Source organism: Vanacampus margaritifer, chromosome 18 (assembly GCF_051991255.1).
Source record: "Vanacampus margaritifer isolate UIUO_Vmar chromosome 18, RoL_Vmar_1.0, whole genome shotgun sequence".
In the NCBI taxonomy this organism is placed as follows: domain Eukaryota; kingdom Metazoa; phylum Chordata; class Actinopteri; order Syngnathiformes; family Syngnathidae; genus Vanacampus; species Vanacampus margaritifer.
This window is the reverse complement of record NC_135449.1, coordinates 15,472,300-15,494,719: the sequence shown is the minus strand read 5'-3', so window position 1 is coordinate 15,494,719 and position 22,420 is coordinate 15,472,300. Positions and strand designations below refer to the sequence as shown.

At 38.3% G+C, this 22,420-nt stretch overlaps 2 protein-coding genes across 10 annotated transcripts in view; both read left to right on the top strand.

Moving 5' to 3' along the window:
* The first annotated feature begins 116 nt into the window (after positions 1-116).
* On the top strand, positions 117-10,434 carry daglb (diacylglycerol lipase, beta). Of its 4 annotated transcripts, XM_077551451.1 has the most exons (15): positions 117-777; positions 925-1,076; positions 1,609-1,783; positions 1,862-2,129; positions 3,456-3,578; positions 3,713-3,840; positions 3,915-4,041; positions 4,145-4,228; positions 5,894-5,971; positions 6,040-6,120; positions 6,221-6,348; positions 7,036-7,104; positions 7,458-7,530; positions 7,685-7,938; positions 9,420-10,434. In XM_077551451.1, exons 1-15 carry the CDS (start codon positions 683-685, stop codon positions 9,613-9,615), a joined length of 2,031 nt encoding a protein of 676 aa, XP_077407577.1. In that variant the 5' UTR covers positions 117-682; the 3' UTR covers positions 9,616-10,434. The 4 variants fall into 4 exon arrangements, with proteins under 4 accessions (XP_077407577.1, XP_077407579.1, XP_077407580.1 ...); XM_077551453.1 differs by lacking the exon at positions 7,036-7,104; XM_077551454.1 differs by lacking the exon at positions 9,420-10,434 and having other exon boundaries at positions 7,606-7,890.
* A 654-nt stretch (positions 10,435-11,088) lies between these two features.
* Positions 11,089-22,420, top strand: part of spag9b (sperm associated antigen 9b) — a 41,041-nt gene continuing 29,709 nt past the window's right edge. For 2 of the 6 annotated variants that reach the window (XM_077550475.1, XM_077550474.1), the window contains exon 1: positions 11,089-11,701. In XM_077550475.1, the coding sequence (XP_077406601.1) occupies positions 11,402-11,701 (300 nt within the window). In that variant the 5' untranslated portion in view covers positions 11,089-11,401. The remainder of the gene's footprint in view (positions 11,702-22,420) is intronic. The other 4 variants (XM_077550478.1, XM_077550472.1, XM_077550476.1 and 1 more) reach the window with 2 other exon arrangements.

Here is a 22,420-nt window from a genome sequence, read left to right as displayed (position 1 = left end):
AAAAATGATGAAGGCAATATAGGCTACAGGAATATGCGTGATACATATTAATTATACGTCGCCAGAAGAAAAAGTAGAAGCGGAACTAACAAACAACGCGTTGTTGCGCAGGGTTGTTACATGCGGATGGACATGAATACAGACTGTGGGCAAAACAGGTCTGTTTTACAATTAGTGAACAATCATTTTTCGCAACAAATACTGTGGCCGTGCGACAAAATAATATTTTTGTAACACGTCAAAACTAGGAGTCGTGTGATCGATTCAAGTCGTTATCTTGAAATAGGTTTATTTTTAGTATTTGTAGCTAACATTAGAAGATAAGAAGCTCGTCACGTAACATCAGCAATTCCACTGACCTCCTTTAAAGCGCCGTAACAACATTATTTAATGTCAGTTTAGCACGCGGTTACTAGTATTTGACCTTCGTCGAAACGAATAGCGAGACACTTTGGCCATCACCACGATGGTAAACAATCAAGACAATCTGTTATCTGTTGTAGTGTAAAATGGCGTGTCGAGACAGGAATCTGAAGCTAGTGTTGCAACGTAGGAGAAGTACAATGTGGCAACACTGATTTTCTTTCAGGAAGTGGAGTCATGAATGTCTCCAAGCGCGCGTTAAAGAGATTTTGTAGCAATCTAACACTTCCAGTCAACATTTCTTCGTTTTAAACCCAAAATGCCTGGATTGGTGGTTTTTGGTCGGCGGTGGGGAATCGCCAGTGATGATCTAGTTTTCCCTGGAGCATTCGAATTATTCATCCGCGCACTTTGGTATGTATGTGTCTGTATTAGATGTCAAATAAACACTTTTGTTGCATAATCCTTAACTGTAACTCTACTACAGTATTTTGATTCGTGAATGCAGTTAGCACGTTGGTCTCTCTTTGCTTACGCCCCACTTTATGTATTTTAATTTAGGTGGATTGGCACCATCATCCTGTACTCTTATCACAAGGGTCATTTCGATTGTAACGGGAAAGGTGTTCTTCACATCTACCTGATTGGACTCATGGTGGTGCTGGCACTTATCATCCTGTCATTATGTGCCATTGTATATGTTAGTGCTCAAGGTAACCCTCATACCATAAAACAATAACTTCCATCTGCTGTAATAGTAGACATTTTTAGTTAATGTGGTTTCCCAGGGTACTAAAAAACATGCAAGTTATGTTACATTGCTCTTAGACGTGAATAGGAATTTCATTTATTTGTCTATATGCCCTGTAGCCCCACTAGGGTAGGCTCCAGCCCACCCTAGACCCTAATGACAAACGGTGTAGAAGATGAATAGCTGTCAATAATTACAAGTACAGCAGTCTTAGCCTGGTACTTCTGTAATGTCCAACATCCTGGGTAGTTTGTGAATTGCCTCAAGTGCTGCGAAAGGCTCATCACACCACTTCAAACTACAGATTCAAAGGTTAGAGAGCATAGGTGTTCAGAGGATTTCGAATAACTCTAAACTATGTCTTAAGTAATGGTAGTTCCGTTCTGTCTTTCTTAATAGTAGTGCTGTATTACAACATGCAAATTAAGCCATTAGTTTACTTAAACTTTGCCACTGTTTAGTTGCATTAATGTTGATAATGTTTTTGCCTTCAGGTACCATAACAAACCCTGGGTCGCGACGCTCCATGCCTACACTGGTGTACCTGCGAGCTCTTCTTTACCTTCCCGAGCTCGTGTGGGCCTGTCTGGGGGCCGTGTGGGTGTCTGATGATGGCAAAGGTTGTGACCCGGCAACCGTGGGTGTTGTCATCGCAGCAGTGGTTGCTAGGTTGGATATTAATCATTAGTGTGCTCCATCCTATTGTGTTTTAAGAGTTATTTTGATACAGCATTTCTCCTCTTCCAGTTGGATCATCCTGCTCTTCACTGCTCTCGGCGTTATATTCGTCTTTGACCCACTGGGCAACCCTCGGCCTTCAGCTGCTGCCATGGAGCCCCTGGGAGTGCGACACTTAGAGAGCAGCGGGGGAACTCAGTTCCTTTCCACCGCACGCTCACTCGCTGTCAAGGTGTGGGAGAGTAGGCTCCGACTTTTGTGTTGTTGCCTGCCGCAAGACGAAAGCAACAGAGCGGCATTCTCCAGCATCTCTCAGCTCGTCAGCGGATTCTTCTCTGTAAGGCTCTACCTTCACATCTCCTAGCAATACCCCCTAAAAGGCCTGCTGCTCACTTACTGCTGTGCTTACTAATTTTCATACAAATATTTTCTGTGATTATTTTAAATCATTAGCATAGCTTAGTGACTACGGTGCAGTGTCAGAATGTCATCGCAAAACGCAAGAAGGCACACCCGGACCTAGAACTTTTTTTCATACAAATATTTACTGCAATTATGAGTTGGTTATAGACTTGGTCATGGGTCACCAACATGGTGCCTGCAGGCACCACCAGGTAGCCCCCAAGGACCACATGAGTAGCCCACAGACCTGTTCTAAAAATAACCTACCAGTGATTGGACATTGTGATTTTCTAGGAATGTTTATCAATGATCATTTGACAATCGTAAATACTGGCAGAGATTTATAGAAATATTAATATTTATCTGTTACCTCATTATTGTGAGGAATCATTAACATGATCAGTGTCTTCACATAACTTAATATTATTATTAATAATTACATATAACGATATTATTATAGGTAATTTGAGAAAAATTGTTATTTCAGAAGTGTGTATCAAATTAGTAACCCTTCGCATTAATCAGTTCCCAAGATGTAGCTCTCACTTTCAACAAGATTGGTGACAGGGTGCGTACCAAACTTGCACGCAAATTTAAGCAATATGATGTAAACTAAGGAGCCATTTATTGGTGTAATATCAGCACAGTATATTATGACTATTTCATTGTGACAAGACTTATCTCAAAACAGAAACCTGTTTTGCTAGCATAGCCTCCGTTTTTCTTACTAATGTCTTTACATTTTTGACAATGATTAACAAAATAAATATTGATTCTTAAAAATAAAAATAATCATGACTAGCAGTAGCAAATCTGGCAAAGCAAAGTACAGGAATTGTAATATGCAAAATACATACAAGTATAAAGCCAAGCCTGTCAGTCATGATCACTTTGGCTAAAAATAAAAAAATCTAGAGATTACAAAATAAGACACAGTACAGCAGAGCCAATACCAGCTAATGAGAATGAAATAAAACTCTGTTTACTACTACTATTATGGCTCCGACTCCAAGTGGCACTACACTGCAAGGGGTCTTGAGTTTACAACAGAGTTCCATTCTTACATTTCCAAAGTAACCCACATTTTTACATGTGTCACCATAGTCAATCACTTAACAGTACTTAAGATATAATAATCATTTTAGGGGAAACACTTGTAGGACACCATCACCTAAAACTATAAAATAAAAAACTGCAAGCTGCTCATAACCTTTAAATGTTGTATTTTTTTACCCTCACTGTATTGAAATGTGTGTTGCAGGACACAGACTTGGTTCCCAGTGACATTGCTGCCGGTTTGGCTTTGCTGCATCAGGAACAGGACAAGATGGAGAGAAGCAGAGATCCAGATGTCACCATTGATCACAGTCCATCCTCTCCCATTGTAAGTACTCCCCCCCCACACACACCCAACCCCCTTCCCCAATCAGATTGTATCCAGATAACTGCTTAAAGGACATTGTTCAGTTACACTTATGTTAAACAAGTACATTTTTCAATGTTAATTTCAATTTGAAGGAAGAAGATCTGGAGTCAGAGTTGGAGAAAGCCGTCCACCACATGCACTTTGCTGCTGCGGCCTACGGCTGGCCTTTGTACATTTACTCCAACCTTCTAACCGGACCCTGCAAACTTAGCGGAGACTGGTAGGATTTCTATTTAAATCAAAAGAGTCTACGAGATTTATTATTTGGTATTTAAAAATATATTTGTGTGTCAGCTGTAGAAGTCGTGCTGTCGAGTACGACATTGTGGGGGGAGACCACCTCGGCTGTCATTTTTCTTCCATCTTGCAAAGCACTGGATTACATTACAGAGACTTCATTCATGTCAGCTTCCACAATCAGGTATATCACACATTTAAAGATAGCATAAACAATTGTTAATGTACTTCAGTCACTGAAATTCTTCTGTTGATTTGATGTCATCTAAACAAACATTGTGTTGTAGATTTATGAGATCCCCTTCTTTGTGGCTCTGGATCATAAGCGGGAGTCTATTCTTGTGGCTGTCAGAGGAACATTGTCATTAAAGGTGGGTTGTACCATTTGACTGCAGTTGGCAATCTTTGTTGGATGATATAAACAATCTTTGTCTATGTTTTGGTTTCAAATATATGGCGCATATTTTAAGTGGAAGTAAACTTGCATTTTTCGAAATAGTCAAGTCTTGATGCCAAAGCTGCGTTTGTAAATGCCTAAAATATACTCAAAGCTGCAATATAGAACTTTTTTTCCCCAAAAATATCTTTACAGTAGCCTTTTTATTTGACTATTCATGACTGAAATGTCTTCTAATTAGTAGATTAACACCTTAGCTGTTCACAATGGGTACTCCTGCAAGCCTCTGGCCAATAGTTTTCAGACTGGATTCAGGTTAGAATTTTCCACGCCCTGTCTGCGGATGTGAAGTGTGTTGCGTGGTGTGTATGTAAAGAAGGGTATGCGCAGTTTAATTTTTCGTCAGCAGTTGGCAGTAGCGATTTAAAATTGAATAATCAACATTCAGTAGCTTTTGAAAGAGGCTAATTATTTGTCCTCTTTTGCGTGTTCCAAAAACTTGGAAGACAGATTTCTTGTAAGAAAAAACACCTTGCAAGGATGATTTATTAAACAGAGAATTCTCCGGTCACGGCGACACTCAACATCACGTAACAGGTGGAATAAAAAAGTGTGCGCGTGTGCCCCCTCCCTTGGAGAGGGCTTTTTATAGTAAAGTAAAACGCCTTTTCTCCTCCTACTAAGAATGAGTAGAACAGATTGGTTCTCACTCAATATGTTACATAATATTATTTTCGTACACAGACTGCACCTGTGTTCATTCTTTTTAGACAAAATATACTCTCAGGGTACTTTTCCCCAAAACAATATCTCACAAACAAATTGAAGCAGATTTAGAGTGGCCGTGAGTGATGATACGAACAGAGTCAGTGGTGTGTGCGCTCCCCCGAAGCAGAATACGCTCCCACGAAGAGAATGTGTGTGCGCAAACACTGAGAAGGAATTTTTAGACCAAACAATGTGTACCAGCTTAGGTTAAGGTCAAATTATACTGAGTTCAACACTATTTCACCTACTTTACATCTATAAAACATTTTAACATGGTTAATATATGAAATAAAGAATTAAAAAATGTTAATAATGTCTAACACTTTAAAGGGGACATATTATTTAAGTTAACTTTGCTTGGATACAATTCAATTGTATTTGAGCTAAGTTGTGCGTGTAGAGGAGTATTTGTGTTTGGTGATGTTACCACTACAATAATGCCAATTTATTATACCGTTGTACATTACATTGTAATCAGGGTTTGGCATTGTCTGAATTTGGACAATTCCGGTTTTGATTCCGGTTCCTAAAGATTCTTCAGTTCCGAGAAAAGTTTAAATTAGGGAGCTGAACAATATATATATATATATTTTTTTTTTAATGAAATAATTTTAACAAATGCTTTTTTTAAATTTGATGAACTTTTTCATCATGCTGTTGTACTTTTGTTCTCTATTTGAACAAATGACCTTTTACTGTATAAATAGTGCTCACAGAAACTGAAATGTCAATTATACATAAATAGAAATAGGAAGTAAAAGTGTGCGTATGTATCCGTTCACTGTACATGACTGAATGGAGTTGGTACAAGACTGACCCACAATTGAACGGGAGAATATGACTCAATGTGTGTTTCTTGTGTCTCCTAAAGGATGTCCTAACAGACCTTTCTGCTGAATGTGAGAACTTGCCCATTGATGGCGTGACTGGAGCCTGCTACGCTCATAAGGCACGTTTCCAATACAAAGTTTCTTTTTGTTCTTCGTTATTTTTGTTTCACTTTTTTTTTTCTTGCAGGGCATCAGCCAGGCTGCATCTTACATTTACAGGAAGCTGGTCAACGATGGAATCCTGAACCAAGCGTTCTCCATTGCACCAGTAAGTGGAGTGCTGTCAAAAAGTATTTGCCCCCTCCCAGATTACTTACAACCCAAGTAATTACACAATTCAGTTTCTAAATGAACATTTTATTTATCAGGAGTACAAACTTGTCATTGCTGGTCACAGTCTGGGCGCTGGTGCAGCTGCAGTGCTTGCCATTTTATTGCGCAACTCCTTCCCCACCCTGAAGTGCTACGCCTTTTCTCCACCAGGAGGACTCTTGAGGTAAGAAAGGCTCGTCAGATTCCTTGGTCATGAGCTGAATGGTAGAAGTATGAAGGAGCATTAGGGTCACCCTGAAAAGAACAACAAATATCTCCAATTTGTTTTCAAATTCAAAGCATCCATGTAGGTGCACTACGTGTATACTTGTAATTAATGGCTGTTGGTCTTTAATATGTTAAAAACACAATTATGTTAAAAACACACAGGGGATTTTTCACGAGTAATTTGAAATCCAGTACTTAGATTGACAGAAGAGAATCTATAGCTGTTTGCTTAGGAGAAATATTAATCTTAATTAATATCATCGTTTTTGTCCAACCCAGTTCCCAGTTATTTTTTTAAAAATAATACTGCGTTTGAACCACAAAAATAAAGCAATGCCTGATTATTAAGTTAATTTTCAGTAAAATTTCATATATCATCACTTTGTCAGTTTCACATTATTACGGTGACAATGGTGGGGTTTTTGTTTTTTAATGGAAGGTTGTCAACAATTGTGTCTATGTGTATATACAATGTTAAACACTGTACAGGTAAATAATACTGATAGCCAAGTATGTTTTATTTTATTTTATTTTTTACAATTGTTCTTAAGCGTTAAACTAAAACACATTAAAATAGAAATAGAATGGGAATTTCTGGTCAGGGGAACTAATAAATGCTATTTTGCATTCATTTCATGTACAGCAAAGCCTTAGCTGATTACTCCAAGGACTTTGTGGTCTCTGTTGTACTAGGGAAAGACCTAGTTTCACGGTAAGTAGTTTACCACCACAAGTACTTTGATGAAGTTAGTCCAGGTTTGCAAAAATTTGACTTATTACATTGATTGAATACATTTTCAATGTGCTTTACCATTATTTGGATGGACTGTGTATTGTAGGAGGTAAAATAGGCTTGTGTGTTGTAATTTTCCCAAAATGGCCTAAATGAATGCCCTGTGGTGTACTGTTATAGACTAATGTGTAAGGCAGACTATATTTAGCACTGCCCTGCTATTACATGCAGAGAGACAAAGACAACTCACAAGCTAACCTTTTCTGCGCCTTACACTTTGTCTCTCATGTTATTACTGTATTTTGAAATCATGCTTTCTTTTTTCCATTTAGATTGAGCCTTCCCAATATGGAGGATCTGAAACGAAAAATCCTCAAGATCGTCTCAAATTGCAATAAACCCAAAGTAAGAACTCCTTCAAGCATATATATATGTATATATATAAATGCATTGCTTATTATAGTTGTGCCTCAATGTCAGTTGTCTGCGCGCGTGCGTGCGTGCGTGCGTGTGTGTGTGTGTGTGTGTGTGTGTGTGTGTGTGTGTGTGTGTGTTGCAGTACCGCATCCTTATGCAGGGATGCTGGTACGAACTGTTTGGTGGAGACCCAGATGACTTTCCCTCTGAAATGGAGAACAGGAGGGAAGAGGAGCTTAATCAGCCACTGCTGGGTGAAGAATCACTTTTGATCCGCAACTCGTCGTCCTATCAAAGCCTGGCGTCGGACGACTCACCTGTTCATACTGTGCCACACATGCCTCTCTTCCTGCCTGGACGTGTTCTACATATTATAGAAGATGGGCCTACACGCAGGTTTGTCCCCTAATTATCAAGGCAATACAGCAACATTTGCATACATGTAGTTTTTTTTCTTCAAGAGGCAGACACAATGTACACTGGCATTTCCTAATTTAAAAGCCTTGAAGAGTTATGCAATTTTGTATAGTAGCATAGTCGTTCTAAGTGTTCATTAAACTTAAGACAGATTTGTCAGTTCTTTAAAACTATTTCATATTATTACTACAGTATACTGTAACACGTACAAGTTGAACATTAACACTTTGCTTAATTATAGGAAAGTAAAATGTTTGTACTAAAACAATGATTTGACTAAAATTTGTTGCACATAAAGGTTATTTAAGAAATATACGTTAATAAAAGTTTTAAAAACAGTCCTTAAAGATTAAATGCAAATGTATTTTTCTAAAAAGCAAAATACAACTGAACAGTATCGGTGATGCTTATTTTCCTTACCAGCAGAGGGAGCCCACATACCACAAGTGGTTCTAGTACTTTGTGAACACTAATATACATAATTGCCTTTGCAATTTGAAATCAGAATTTGTAAAAAAAATAAAATAAAAAAAAGTGCCGTGCAAAGAAGTACAGAACTATTGTTCAATCTATGTTAAGGGATTTGGTGAAAAAAATATGGATACGTTTTTTTGTTATAGCTGTCAAAGTGAGGAAAATTGCAATTTTGTACAGTTTTTCAGGTAAAATGACACAGACAGACCCATATAGCAAGAAACACGATGTAGACACACTTTTTTATGGTGAGTGGGGACATCACCAAAGGCCATATGACCACAGAATTGGAAATTAATACTATTTATTCTTTATTTTAATTTAATTGTATTTATTTGTGTGTGTGGGGGGGGGGGGGCATTTGTGTCCTAGCTGCTCAGTAGAATATAGCTAAAGTGGCGGTACCTTGACATAAATAATATTAAAGAACACAATGTATAACAAAAATGTGATACATACATGAATGCTAGAGACACACCCTCTAGATATAAATCTCTCTTCTGTACATATGTCACCATGCCATAGCAATAAGAACACAATATTTTTTAGTGTTATTATTATTTTTGCCAGTATTACATTTTTTTTTACAAATCTGTTTGCATGTATTACTGGTCGAGCAGATCCTTGGTTCATATCGGAGTTCTGTTCCTATATTGTAGACCTAACCCCAATTATCCGCAAGTATACTTACTATACTTCCTATTGGTACATACAGACTTATCACTAACCTACTCTAGATAGAAAAAAGTAAAATCACAATTACAATATATATTTGTATGAAGACCACTTCTAGGTCATGCATATGTGCCATTCGTAATTTCAAAATGTTATATGACTGTACGTCCCTAAACCAAAAACCTTGTGTCTATGGTTCAAACACGACTCGAATATAATCATGTTTACAGGTTTATCCTGCAATTGATTTTTATTTTGCATGTATTTAATTGTTAAGCAACATCAGAAAATGAATTTTCCTTTTCTCCCAGATCTTGTATATCCCAGGTCCGATACCGTGCCGAGTGGTTGAATGAAATGGCATTCAGGAGTATTTTGATCAGCCCTCGAATGCTCGTGGATCACATGCCGGATAATGTGCTCCGAGCTCTCAAGAGCTTGACCAGCGACAAGCCCTACTCGCTCTGCCCGTCATCCTCAAACCATAACCAGCACAATGTTGTCTGAATGTACTACACAACAGGCCCGTCTTGACTACGGAACAAAATTCCACTTAATTTGTAAATAAGACGTTTGGCTTTCTCCACTTACATTCTATGTCCTATAATCCTGTTCTTATGCCTATTTTCTGTTGCACTTTTCCCAACAGACCTGTTGAAACTCCATTGTAGTTGTAATCAGACAGGAAAATTGCTGTTTTAAGAAAGGCACATTGGATTTCTGTTTTTGTTTGCACTTTTAATCATTTTATAGTAATGCTTCAATTCTACAATTGGCATGATCCCTGAATGTGCTTTGTGTACAATATTTGACACGTTTGTATTGTATACTATTTATCCTGTAATTTACGTTTGTGTGTATGGTGTATTTCTGCTGGACACTAACGCTCAAAGTGACCACTTGTCTTCCTTGTTGGTTGGAATGATCAAGGATGACAGTATAATAAGGAGTAACTTTTGTCTGATAGTGTAAACGTGTCTTTGTACAGTAATTATGGTTAGTGTTTATCTGTTTTGAGACACCAGGGTGAACAGTGCCTATGCTTTATGGGAAAAAGAGTCTGTCAAATTGTTTTGACAGAAAAAGGCAACCATGTTCTGAGTGTTGCTCAGAATTTGTCCAGTTAATGTTCAGTCGTATGTTAGTGCAAATTCAGTAGGAGAAAGACTATCCAAAAAATCTGTGCTAAATTACATGCCATGGATTTTTTTCCTCCCAAAAAGGCAGTACATAATTAAGGTTAGAATCATCAGATGCATTCACTTTCCAAATATATTGCATTGAATTACATGATGCAAATAAAAGCTTTTGTGGAATGTACTGACATCCTTTGACTGCCTGCCATTAATTAATGTTGTCTTAAATCACATTGGGAACAAAATCATTTGAAATACTACTAGTAATAATAAATAAATGTGAAAGTTTCGGAAGGAAGAAACAAGTGAAGCCTGTGAGTCAATGGGGTGGAGGCATAAATCATCCAGAAATGTTTACACAATGTTTGAGGATTAGCTGCACTTCAAGTTCTGACTCCATCCTCCCATCCCGCGTTTGAATGACGTCACGGCAACGGACCTTCCCTAACATGTGAGGTGTTCATTATCCTCGGGAATTCAAACTTCTCTTTTTACTCGACAAACTTGGGCACAAAGCGGTCTGTAGCTGTACTTAGAGTACCCTTGGTAACTAATTCAAGTTTTTCGTTAGTGATAACATATAACCGAGTTGACAAATTTACTCATTTTAATCCTATTTAAATGCATTCACATCCATGCGCATTCGGTGCACTCAAGTTACAATTTAGCTTGAATATAAACGCTCAACAATTAAATCAAAATAGTCAAACAGGCTTATGTTCGCATTTTTATTTTTTAAATCATAATCAAACATGATGTACACGTACTCTGACTGTATATTCTTACAATTTGGCAGAGTTAACTTCGGTTAGCCTTTCCGACTGCTCCTAAATGCAGCAGCAGGAGCTCATCTGTTGGACAGTGAAACTAATCAGGAGCCAAGTAAAGTCTTTTCAGGACTGCTAACAACAACAACAAGGCTAGCAAAGCTCTTCAAGTCAACTGTGCAGAGAAGCTCGGAGAAGCCAACATTTATAGAAGCTAAGGACGCACAATTTCTCCTACGTTACAGCGCAGAACATTTGAGCTATGCTTTAGAAACAAGATCTAGTGCTTCCAGAGTAACCGGGCGAACAGCCTCCGGACGCCAACCCGAAGCTCGCGGCTAGCTCGCTCACGTTAGCCGGGGGAAGAAGTGTGCGAGTGGCGACAAGAAAATGGATTTGGACGACGTCGTCCTCTACCAGGACGACTCCTGCAACTCGACCATGATGTCCGAGCGGGTCTCCGGTCTTGCCAATTCCATATACCGCGAGTTCGAGCGGCTCATCGCAAAGTACGACGAGGACGTGGTGAAGGAACTGATGCCGCTTGTTGTCGCCGTGCTGGAGAACTTGGACTCAGTGTTCGCTGTCAACCAGGAACACGAAGTGGAGCTCGAGCTGCTGAAGGAGGACAACGAGCAACTTGTCACCCAGTACGAACGAGAGAAGTCGCTGAGGAAGCACATTGAAGAGGTGCGTTTATGCCTCACACAATCCGATTTCTCACCACAATTCGCATGATGCATGTGGGTTAGAGAGAGTACAGAGGCAGATGATCCAACTCAACTGTTGAAATTAATACTAGTTATGCACTACACTCTAAATTAAAGTCCATCCATCCGTCCATTTTCTAAACCGCACATTCTGTTTTGGCAATCATTTATGGAAAATAATGTAACGTTACCAGAACTCAATTAAGTGTTTTGCAACTTGTTGCACCAATCACAATTTTGGATTTTTCATTATACAGTAGTTACAGTAGTTAGTTTTTATTTATTTTCGGTAGGGCTGGGGAGTAAATCTAATTAATTCGATACATTCGAATCGTTTAGAATTTGCTAAATCACGAAATCGAGTTTTGTCTTCTGGATTATTAAATTAGTTATTAGAACGTTTTTTTTTCTGGATTCAATCTACTATTATTATTATTATTTTAAATGCGTCATTTTAGTTTAGTTTTTGTTAGTTTTAAAAGAATAGTAGCTGAGAGCGCGTTGCAATGTCTGCACATGCTCGTGGAAGTAATTAAACTGCATTAACTGAAAGACAAAATAAATAAGTTAAGAATTGGCCATAAAAACACATGTGGATGCATAATTGTGTACTTTCTTTCATTTAGTGGAAAAGCTACAAATTTGATATATCAATAAAGTAAAAAAAAGTTTTAATAAAAAAAATGCATCATAAAGAAGAAGAAAAAACTGTTGCAGGACCAGCCAAACTATGAAAAAAAAGTGTGACTTATAGTCCGAATTATTTGGTAGTTCATTTTGAATTATAATTTTTTTGTAGGTTGCGAAATGTTACTAACAGGGACAAAATGTCATTCATTTTGTAAAAAAAAAAAAAATCCCCCCAAAAATCGAATTGAATCAAAATCGGGGACTGAATATTGAAAGTCACATCGGTGCTTGAGTGAATCGTTACATCACTAATCATTCCTGCTGATATTGTATCGGATCAAAATCGGTATCGGACAGTTCTCTAGGCTGCAGTATCGGCATCGTATTGGAAGTAGGGGTGGGCGATATGGGCACACACAAAACAAATCTCGATGTTTTTCCCCAAAACTCTTAACGATATTTTGACGATATTATACAAAATAAATCTTGTCAATCTGCACTCACTTCACAAAATAATTATAGACAGCATTTTTGAACAACAGCTCTTGTTTATATTTTAATTTGCTTAATACATCTTCTGAAAAACATTTTAAAACCATATTCTACGGCAACAATTAACAATGAAAGCTTTATTATTTCCAGGCTCTATAGGGTGTTTTCATAATTTTTTTCTGAATCTTTGTCAATTAAATGTCTTATTATTCCATAATAACAGATCTGGTAAATGGTCAATCAACTGCTTTTTATATAGTGCATTTAACTACACCATTTGGTGCCCAAAGCTGTTACAATGCCTCACATTCCCCCATTTACATCATCACATTTTAATCTGCAGTAAGTACTGATGCACCACTGCCAAATACTACTGAAATCACAACGACAAACCTGTTTACGACAGCAGTCAGAATGGGGGTATTTATTTTATTTTTTTTATATATGTTGATTTGATGGTGATGGAGCAAATATACTATGCAGGGTTTTTCCTGGCTCAAAATGAGGCAGAGGTGGTATCATCCTGACTATGATGGGTGACTACTGATACCAGCTATCGGTATCAGTGCCAATACCAGTATTATTTTAAGGTATCAGTGCCCGCGGTGGTGACTCATACCATTATCGGCCGCCCTCCTGCAGCCATTTTATGATCAGGTACTAGAAATGAGAAATTATATGAATACAAAGTTGCCATTCATTTTTGCCATTTTTTAACTACAATCATTAAAAATTCATTCACTAGTACATATTAAATTGTAAATAGTTCACGGTTGTTCCATGATCTGTTTCTTCTTCGGTACATTAAAGTTTAAAAAGAAAAAGAAAAAAGACTGCTGTTTCTTCGTCATTTGTTGCTTCAGGTCTTTCCAGTGCACTGCTGTTTGTATAGCGCCTCCATGATGTCGCAACATTGCAACTGCAGTTAAAATGCGTTGCTGCTGAGCTCAATCAACACAGCTGAAGTGCTGTGTTGAGCGATATCAGTGGCTTAGGCTGGAGCTGGTGAGCAAATTAAGTGGAGGTGGCTGCCTCTGAATTTTGTACACAGGAAAAACCCTGCTGTGAGAGAGAGCCAGCATCCTGCATATATTGTAATGAAGACAAATGCAGCCGCTACCTTTTGACACGCAATTTCCAAAGCTGTCCTGCACATTACACGTGGTGCCTATTACATCTGGCTTCGGGCAGTAGTCGGGGTACACCCTGAACTGGTTGCCAGCCAATCGCAGTACTTTGGTCTCAACACCAAATAATTTCCAGGCTAGGGACGTGGACTTAAGTCTTGCTATGTTTCTAGTAAATTAAGTCACTAAAACGAGACTTTGATTCCATGTTCTCAACTTGTAAACACTTCTGTTGGCGCCGCAAAGTCACGTGACTGAATCCTGCCCGCTGATTTGCAGAATGAAGACGGATCACTTCCTCCTCTGCCGTCTACAGTATGCACGCTCGCCAAATGAGAACTTTCATCACTTCCTCCTACTTTGTAGCCAATTAGTTAAGATAAAAAGAAAGAAGCTACTTTAAAACTCTGTAAAGTTAATTCATATAATTGCTTGTAAATAAACATACATGTTTGGAGCAATGTAGTACTGTATAGTGGCAATGTAGAGCCCTGTTTTTGTGCCCACTGATCAGCGGCAAGTCCGGCACGTGATACTGCGCAAATGTGCAAGGGGCTGGGCCAGACAAAGTTTCGGCAATTTCATAGACCAACGTAGCGTGGCGCAGTTAGACAGAGGCAGTCTGGCAACAGAGTTCTGGACATGATAGAACGTGTCCAGGACCTCACACAGGACTATGCTGCAGTAGTCCAGGTCAGAAGTAATTAGGGGATACATGAAGGTCTTGGTGACAGAGTCAGTGAGTTCTGGGTGGATTGGAGTCTGGCCATGTTTTGTATGAAGTTTGTCACACTCATCCATGCCGAGAAAAATTAAATGTACACCACTCATACCACTGCGGTCTTGTCTCTAATGGCATTTATTAGCCATCAAGTCTCTTGTTGACCAATAAACAAATTAAGAATTCACGGGCGGTTTTCCTTGGTCTAGTACACATTTAAAAACCTACATTGACACGCCTTTACTTGCAGCCTATCAATCTTCACAGTCTGTCTCATTTTGTAACTTAGAATCTTTGTTGTATTTACAGTGTTTTGTATCTGCAACGTGTGGTTAGATTTTTTTTTTTTAAACGAGACAAGCTTTATGTCCACATTGTCCAGTAACCAAATAGCTAAAAGTCCTTTAACTTGTGCTATTTGCGCTATAGAGTGGGAAAAGACAATTCACTACAGTGCAAATTCAACCCATGGTACTGTATTATGGACTCAGCTGACTGCTGTTCTGGTGCGAGATCTTGTGATTTTCCCACTGAAGTAAATTCCTTACAGTCGTGCAAATGTGTTGCAGTGACATTTGCTTTATTTCTAACACATACACCAAGCCAAGGTGCAGGTGCTGTCCAGAAGCCATGGTAGCAAAAGGCACACAGAGAATTTGTTGGCCCACTGTGCTTTCTTGTGTTTTTTTGTTTCCCAGCCAATCAGCACTTGATACTTGACTATGCACCCACATTGCCTTTTGTTATGTATATGAAGTCACCTATTAAGTTAAATGTGACGACTTCAGGGCTCATGATGCAACATTAAGTTGCACACACTTGCATTACTTGCAACTCTCACACAATTGTAAAACCAAAATGCATTAATCACAAGTGCAATTATTTTATTCACCAATGAGTTTATGTCATGACCCTCATGTATGCTCAATGGATTTGATACCAATGGAAAAAGTGAGCTCAAGGACCAATCTGTTTCAGGTGTCGCGTGGTTGGGCGTAGACTTTGGATTAAGAATGAGAGGTCTGACATTTGCCATTCAGGTACAAAGTGGTATGACGAGTTCTGGCTGGTCTGATTTTTTTTTTTAACCCAGCACTAGTAACAACCAATTTATACCATATAGATCAAACGTCATTACAGTGGTGATTTCCCTTTAAAATCTCCATTTGTTTGGTGTTGTCATGACAGGCACCCATAAAGCCCAGGTACTACACTTTGAATGCACACTTAAATTTGTCTTATGTGTGCACCGAATTCCGGAGATGTTTTCCTTCCAGCCAAGCTTCAGGGCAAATGTTGCTGTGCCAATGCACGTTTCTGATTGGTGGGCTGGTTCACGCTCGTTCTTGGTTGGCTGCTGGCCTGTGTTGGAACCGCGACGGTCGGAGGGGGGAGGAGGGTGGGGGGTGAAGGCAGAAGAGAGTTGAAGCTGTATGTACTCTAATGTGGAGATGGAACAAGAGAGTGAATAAAAATAGATAAAATTAAATGCCAAGACGGCAGTGTGACCTCCTGTCTTCTGTAGTTCCTTTAAATTTAACATTCATAGTTTGTTCTTAAATGCCACAATTAAGTAGTTGGTAGCTATTGTAAACATGTCTTGTAAACCACCCATCCAGCATTCTGCTACATGTGCAAAATTACAACTCACAAAAACATTTAAATGTAACAGAACATAAGAACAATTGATAATAATCCAGAAGACAAAATTCTATTTCACAATTTAGTAAATTTTCAACGATTCGATTTTTGAAATGACGATGTATCGAATTAATTTGAATTATTGCCCAGCCCTATCCACAATACACTCTGAAAAGTAGTGAACATCGATGTTCACTCAAATGGGTTGATATAGATCACAATACATTGCGAGTATGAAAAAAAAACATGGCGTGAGCGACAGCGCAAGCACGAGAATCATTATGTTGGTCACGTGATGTGCGACGAGGAGAAAGTAGTGAGCTGGCTGTCCGAATTGCCAAACAGAATGAGGGCACTACGTATTAGGCCACTATATAGTGCGCGGTTATGTAGTGAATGAGGGGCTAGGGGACAAGGGTGCACATTCGGACACAGCCCCAGTAAAGAAAGCCCACACTGGCGACTGCCATGTCATCATGATGCATCTTCTGTGACCATGAGGTTGCATGCATTATGACATCACAAATATGCAACACTACCATAGGAGAGGGGAGGAGTTGAGAAGTTGGCACAACTTGAGCCACAACCACAACAAATGGACCAACGCGACAAGTCTATTATTATCAGCCGATTTCTTTATCTGGTTTATCTGTAAGTCGTCAAATTGGTCGATAATTGCTGATAATTATCGGCCACTGATACTATTGTCCATCTCTAGTTTTAGTGTTTTGTGGTGTTTACTGTGTTTATGTTAATAATTTATTGTTTTAACTACCTTGTATGACAAATTTTATACCATGTACAGCACTTTGGCAACAGAGATTGTTTTAAAGTGCTATATAATAATAGTTGAGTTGAGTAGTCAGCACGGCTATCTTTCACTGCTCAAAATATATTCACACATTTGATTGAAATATTTATTGACAAACAGATCAGGTATAAAAACGTATATCATCGACACAACTGCGGCCAAAAAACACAAACAACAATTCAAAACCCAATAAGGTTGTTTATATATGCAATATTCACTCAAATCTGGTGATTGATTTTAAAGGGTAACAAAAAATTCACTCTCAAACTGGGTCAACATTTGCAGCCATTGGTAGACCGTGTTTTCTGAGAACCACCCACATACTTAATGTGTCTTCTTGGTAGGCCTGGGCGATAATTAAATATCAATAGCTAACACGATAGATAAGTGATCAATATCAATACAAAATGCGTTCAGTAAAATGTTTGATTAAAAAAAAAAAAGTCAGGAAGAAAAGCCAGACTGCGGCATTCTGCGTGCTTTGGACAGATGTGACAGTACAGTATACTGTTACATTTGTGCCACAATTACAAGCAGGTAAATGAACATTTTCAACACAAATGCGTTTTTTTTTTGCTTAGCCGAGTGCTCTCTAAAAAGAAATGGCATCATACTCTGATTAGATATGACACATAAATCTGAATATGCAAACAAGGGATTTTTCATGTTACAGCAAGTTGACGTTACTGCATGATTGGAATCTGATTTGAAGGAAACGTCTGGCCTGCACACACGTTTGATTTTCCAAAGTGTCACCCATTATGAAAGCTTTTTAATAATCGAATAATTTTGACAAATCTGACAATACAAACAAGAGGTTGCCCACAAACTCGTGTAGAGGTAAACAAATGCCAAACAGCCACTTTTGCATTGCCTGTAACAGTCCTATTTCGTTTTATTGTTACTGTACGTATATACAGCACCAATTAGTGAAAATTGGCAATGTTAATGTTGTGGCACTATCGTAGGATTTGCTGTTTTATTGTTGCACATTTAGAGGAGTTGTGATGAATATTAGCTCAGCTGCCACCATTAGACCAAATCCAAGGAGGCAAACAGCACAGCTCAATTACTAATCTTCTCATTAAGCATTAAACATTTACATTATTCAAGCCAAATCCCTCTTGTCACTGCACCAAGCCCAGAGGACTAACCCCAGCTAGAGTTTTATCTCAATAGCGGAGGAAAAGGCAAGGCAGGAAATAACTTAGGGGAAAAACAAGGACTTCCCTCACTTCTTTTGTCCAGTCAGTGGTGTCTGCTGACTGCAAGAGACGGTCAACTTGTGCAGAACATGCAGAACCAAGGGATCATAGCTAACATGATACACACAGACACAGTTCATGTTTCTAATATCACACTGAAAACAAACAAACAAATAATTGTTCTGGAGTGTAATTCAGCACAGACTGACGACAGCTTTGATGGGTTCAGGGGCTCCAGATTGTGCAGTTGGATATATTTAGACTACCACTCCCTCGGTCCCACCTAACTGTTTTGATTTGTGATTAAATCTGATGGTTCACGGAAACGTTTGGAAGCTCTTTTGTGAAACTAAAGAAAAGCAAGCAAAATTCTGGTTGAGGTTTGCATGCAGTTCAACTTCAAACTTGTCAATGATTGAAATGGAAGGAACTTCATTGATTAGAGATGCTGTAAAAAATTGGCAGAAATTGTTGACATTAAATTGCCTAAAAGTGCATTTTGAGTTTTAGTCTGAGACTTTTCTCACTTAAAAAACATGTTAAAAAAAAACAACTGGTGTAGAACCATGAAAAAAAAAGCATTTTCTTAATGTGACCAATTTGAGAAAATACTAGCCTAATTACTAGAAACCTTAGAAACAGGTTGGTGAGGCGTTTTGTGCTTGAACTGACCAACTGTGACATTTGCGCCTTTTGATGAATGCGACCTTAATGAGAGAATTAAAAAACAATCTTTAATTAATTAATTAATTTGTTTGATTATTAGGTTTTTATGGTCATTTGTTTTGGTTTTTGGTATTGGTTTCCTCATTTTTGCTTTCAGCCCAAAATGTTGCTTTCGGTGTATCCCTAATAGGGATTTTTTATTTTATTTTTTTTAATTTTTTTTACCTGTACAGAGCTGATTATCATTTGGCTGGCATTGGATCAGTTCCCACTTAATCGTCCTGTGATTGACTGTTGACTAATCCTCCTGAGTGTAGTCTGCGTTTCATTCTAAGGAAATTGGGATAGAGATATTCAGCTCACCAACTACATGCATGTGAACTGTTATTCAAGCCCAAGACGATTGGACTTCATTCTTCTCTTCTCTTTCTTTTTTTTTTACTCACTTTTTTTGTTTAACACTGCTGTTATTCTGAACACATTGCACTGCTATAATGAGGTACACTTTTCATGACTTGGTTCTTGCAAGACACACCATGTCTTTTCCCAAGTGCTTTAGCACAGATTAGCTTCTGTTTGCAGTTCAGTCTGTGGTCTTGTGATATGACTGGATATGCCCTGCAGTAACAAATATGCTCAAATATTTTCACAGTAGAAATTGTAACTGTACCGCTCTAGGTGCATTTAACTGTGTGGCTCATGAACTTATAGTTCACTTGATTCAGGGAATCAAGCTATCAAAACAATGTGATGTAGTGAGGCAAATGAAAGAGGGGATCTTATGTGCAATTTGAGAAGGCTATAACTACTGTGAAAAATGTGTGATTTAAGTTATGAAATTGAATTCATGGCACAATTATTCTACTCTGATGAACACCGTATAATTTTTAAATAAAGTACAACCGATTTAATGGATCTGGAAAGACTGTACTGTATTGTAGTGTAATGCAGTGGTTCTCAACCTTTTTGCAGTGATGTGCCCCCTGTAAAGTATTCTTTTCCCCGCCATGTACCCCCTAACCAGCGCAAAGTGTTTTTGGTTGAAAAAAAAAAATACTTAAAATAGAGCTGTGTGCCATCATTGTCGGATTTATTAAACTTTGCAACTTCATCGGTGCGCTCTCTTAAACTATATGGAAATAAAAACATTTTTCATTTCTGAACTTCTTAAGGGTGAAATAAAAACATAACTTAAAAAAAGTGAATTGATTTAATTATGAATAAAGATTTGTGCACATCAAAATTATCACCATTAACTGTCCACCCTTCTTAATTTTAAATAAAGTTTTCAAATGATAGACAGGTGATGCTAGGTGGCGTTTGACATCTGAGTGTAGGTATAGGGCAATACAATTAAATAGCCTAGTGAATATAAAATTTGATGAAAGTATATTTTCCTGAAATATTTACAAAATGTAATTATTTTTAAAAAGATTTTGCATTAACGCTGCTTTTAAAAATCATTTTAAAATCTCACGTACCTTGCCTTCACTTACCACCAATTGGAATACCTGGTATTATGTACTGTTGTAATATACTTTATAAACCATAGTGAAACACATTTTAATAATATTATACTTATTTGTTATTTTTAAATGAGCAGGCTGCGACATTTTTCAGACACAGCTTTTGTGGGTTGTTGCAAGAATCACGACTTTGTCATGGGTTAGTCATTGTTTGAAATGCTTATCTAAGCCTTGCTACCAGTAGGCAGTTTCCCTGGACTCACAGGACTAAACTTCTTCTCTTAGGATGTGTGCCCTGTTGGGGTCTTCCCAGAATGCCCCAGCAGCAACCAAGACATTTGCAGACACAAAGCAAGTTCATTTTGGCCTGTCAATTGAGCGCCGATACAGTGGTGCCCAGTGTGTTTGGTTGCATTCATGCACTTGCGCTCAAGCCACATGTGTGGACAAAAGCAGCATTATTCATGCAATGTGGGAGGAAGAGTGCATGACAGTAAATGGGGAAACCCATTCATCTAAGAGTTGTCTTAGGGGCAGTCCTACTTTTTTTGTTGTCATATGATGAGTTGCAAGGTGAGAGTAATATGCAGAATTTTGCTATTTTTAGAATGATAAACATCTATATATGTTTGTAATTTGTTTAAACTCTGAAAGGCAAACATTAACACTAATACATCACTAGAGCGTGGATTTATTAAAATTATTATTATTATTATTTTTTTAATAACGTGTGAGTCACTCAGATGAGTAAACTAAACAAGTACTTCATTTTTTGCACTTTCTGTAAGTCAAACAAAAATGCCTCAGTTATTTGCTGCTTATCTTGTTCATGGCTATGACGAGCTGGAGCCCATCATAGCCGAGAGCAGACTGGTCGCTAGGGAATGCAGGGCAGTGAGTGGAAATTGATCTCATCAATCCAAGACAGCGACACGAAAGTTGGCTATGTGAAATGCTGCTAAAATGTTGAATCTGAAGTCATGGGTAGAAAAGCAGTGATGCGAGTCATGCGACAATGTCATGGCATCAGCTGTAAAAGGGGAAGTCAACCCAAAAATATTATTTTTACAATAATACAGTATGTTGTATGTGCCCCACTAGTCTAAACACAGTATTCTAATTAATATTGCATTTGTGGAATCTGAGTTAAGCAGCAAAATCCAGCCGTTTTTATCCATCTCATGGGCGGCCATTTTGCCAACTGCTGTCAACTGAAAATGACATTGCAGTTGCTCAGGGCTCAGGTAACGACCAATCACAGCTCACCTGTCTTCTTTGCTGAGCCATGTGGCATCTTTAGGCAATTATGAACCTTTTGGAGGGGCAGATTGTAGCTAGTTGCAGCAGGGCTCATTCTCTGTCATCCATTTGCCCTATGAATAGCGGGAGTTTACCACACAACATTACTCATGGGCATATATTCTCTCTTCTCTGTGGGATTAGTGATTTACTACATTTTATCAGGCTTGCCTCTTCTGCTTGCTCTTAATTATGCTGGTTCAACATCCAGTAGATGTCAATGCTTCCCAGAATGTTGCAGCACAACACAAAATGTGTCCAACTCGAAATGTGGACCTGCCTGAATGCTGTAAAACCCTGAACAAACTAAGGCGCGCAGTGATATAGCAGTGATATAGCAGGTTCACTGTACTGCGTATCTGCATGAGTTTAGATGCTCGCTAGCAACTCTACTTAAGTTTCTGATTTATTAAAGGAATGTTATGTGCACTTTATAAAAGTGACAAAACATGCAAACAAGTAGAAGGTTCACAATTAAGAACAAAATATTGCTTGCTTTTATTTTTTTGCTGGATTATGATTTTAATTCTTTGTAGTCAGCTGAAGCATGCAACATCTCAGTTGACCAGAACACCTTTGGGAGATGCTGTCGGGGAGGCCAACAATCTGATACTTTCACAAAAAGAGGCTGCTTGTGACAA

What these genes read in the sequence shown, in the direction of transcription:
- daglb (XM_077551451.1), top strand. Translation starts at nt 683, where the DNA reads ATGCCTGGATTGGTGGTTTTTGGTCGGCGGTGGGGAATCGCCAGTGAT. An exon ending in AAGCGTTCTCCATTGCACCA is followed by an intron (nt 6,121 to 6,220) that starts GTAAGTGGAGTG and finishes TTTATTTATCAG; the next exon opens with GAGTACAAACTTGTCATTGC. An exon ending in GAAGATGGGCCTACACGCAG is followed by an intron (nt 7,939 to 9,419) that starts GTTTGTCCCCTA and finishes CTTTTCTCCCAG; the next exon opens with ATCTTGTATATCCCAGGTCC.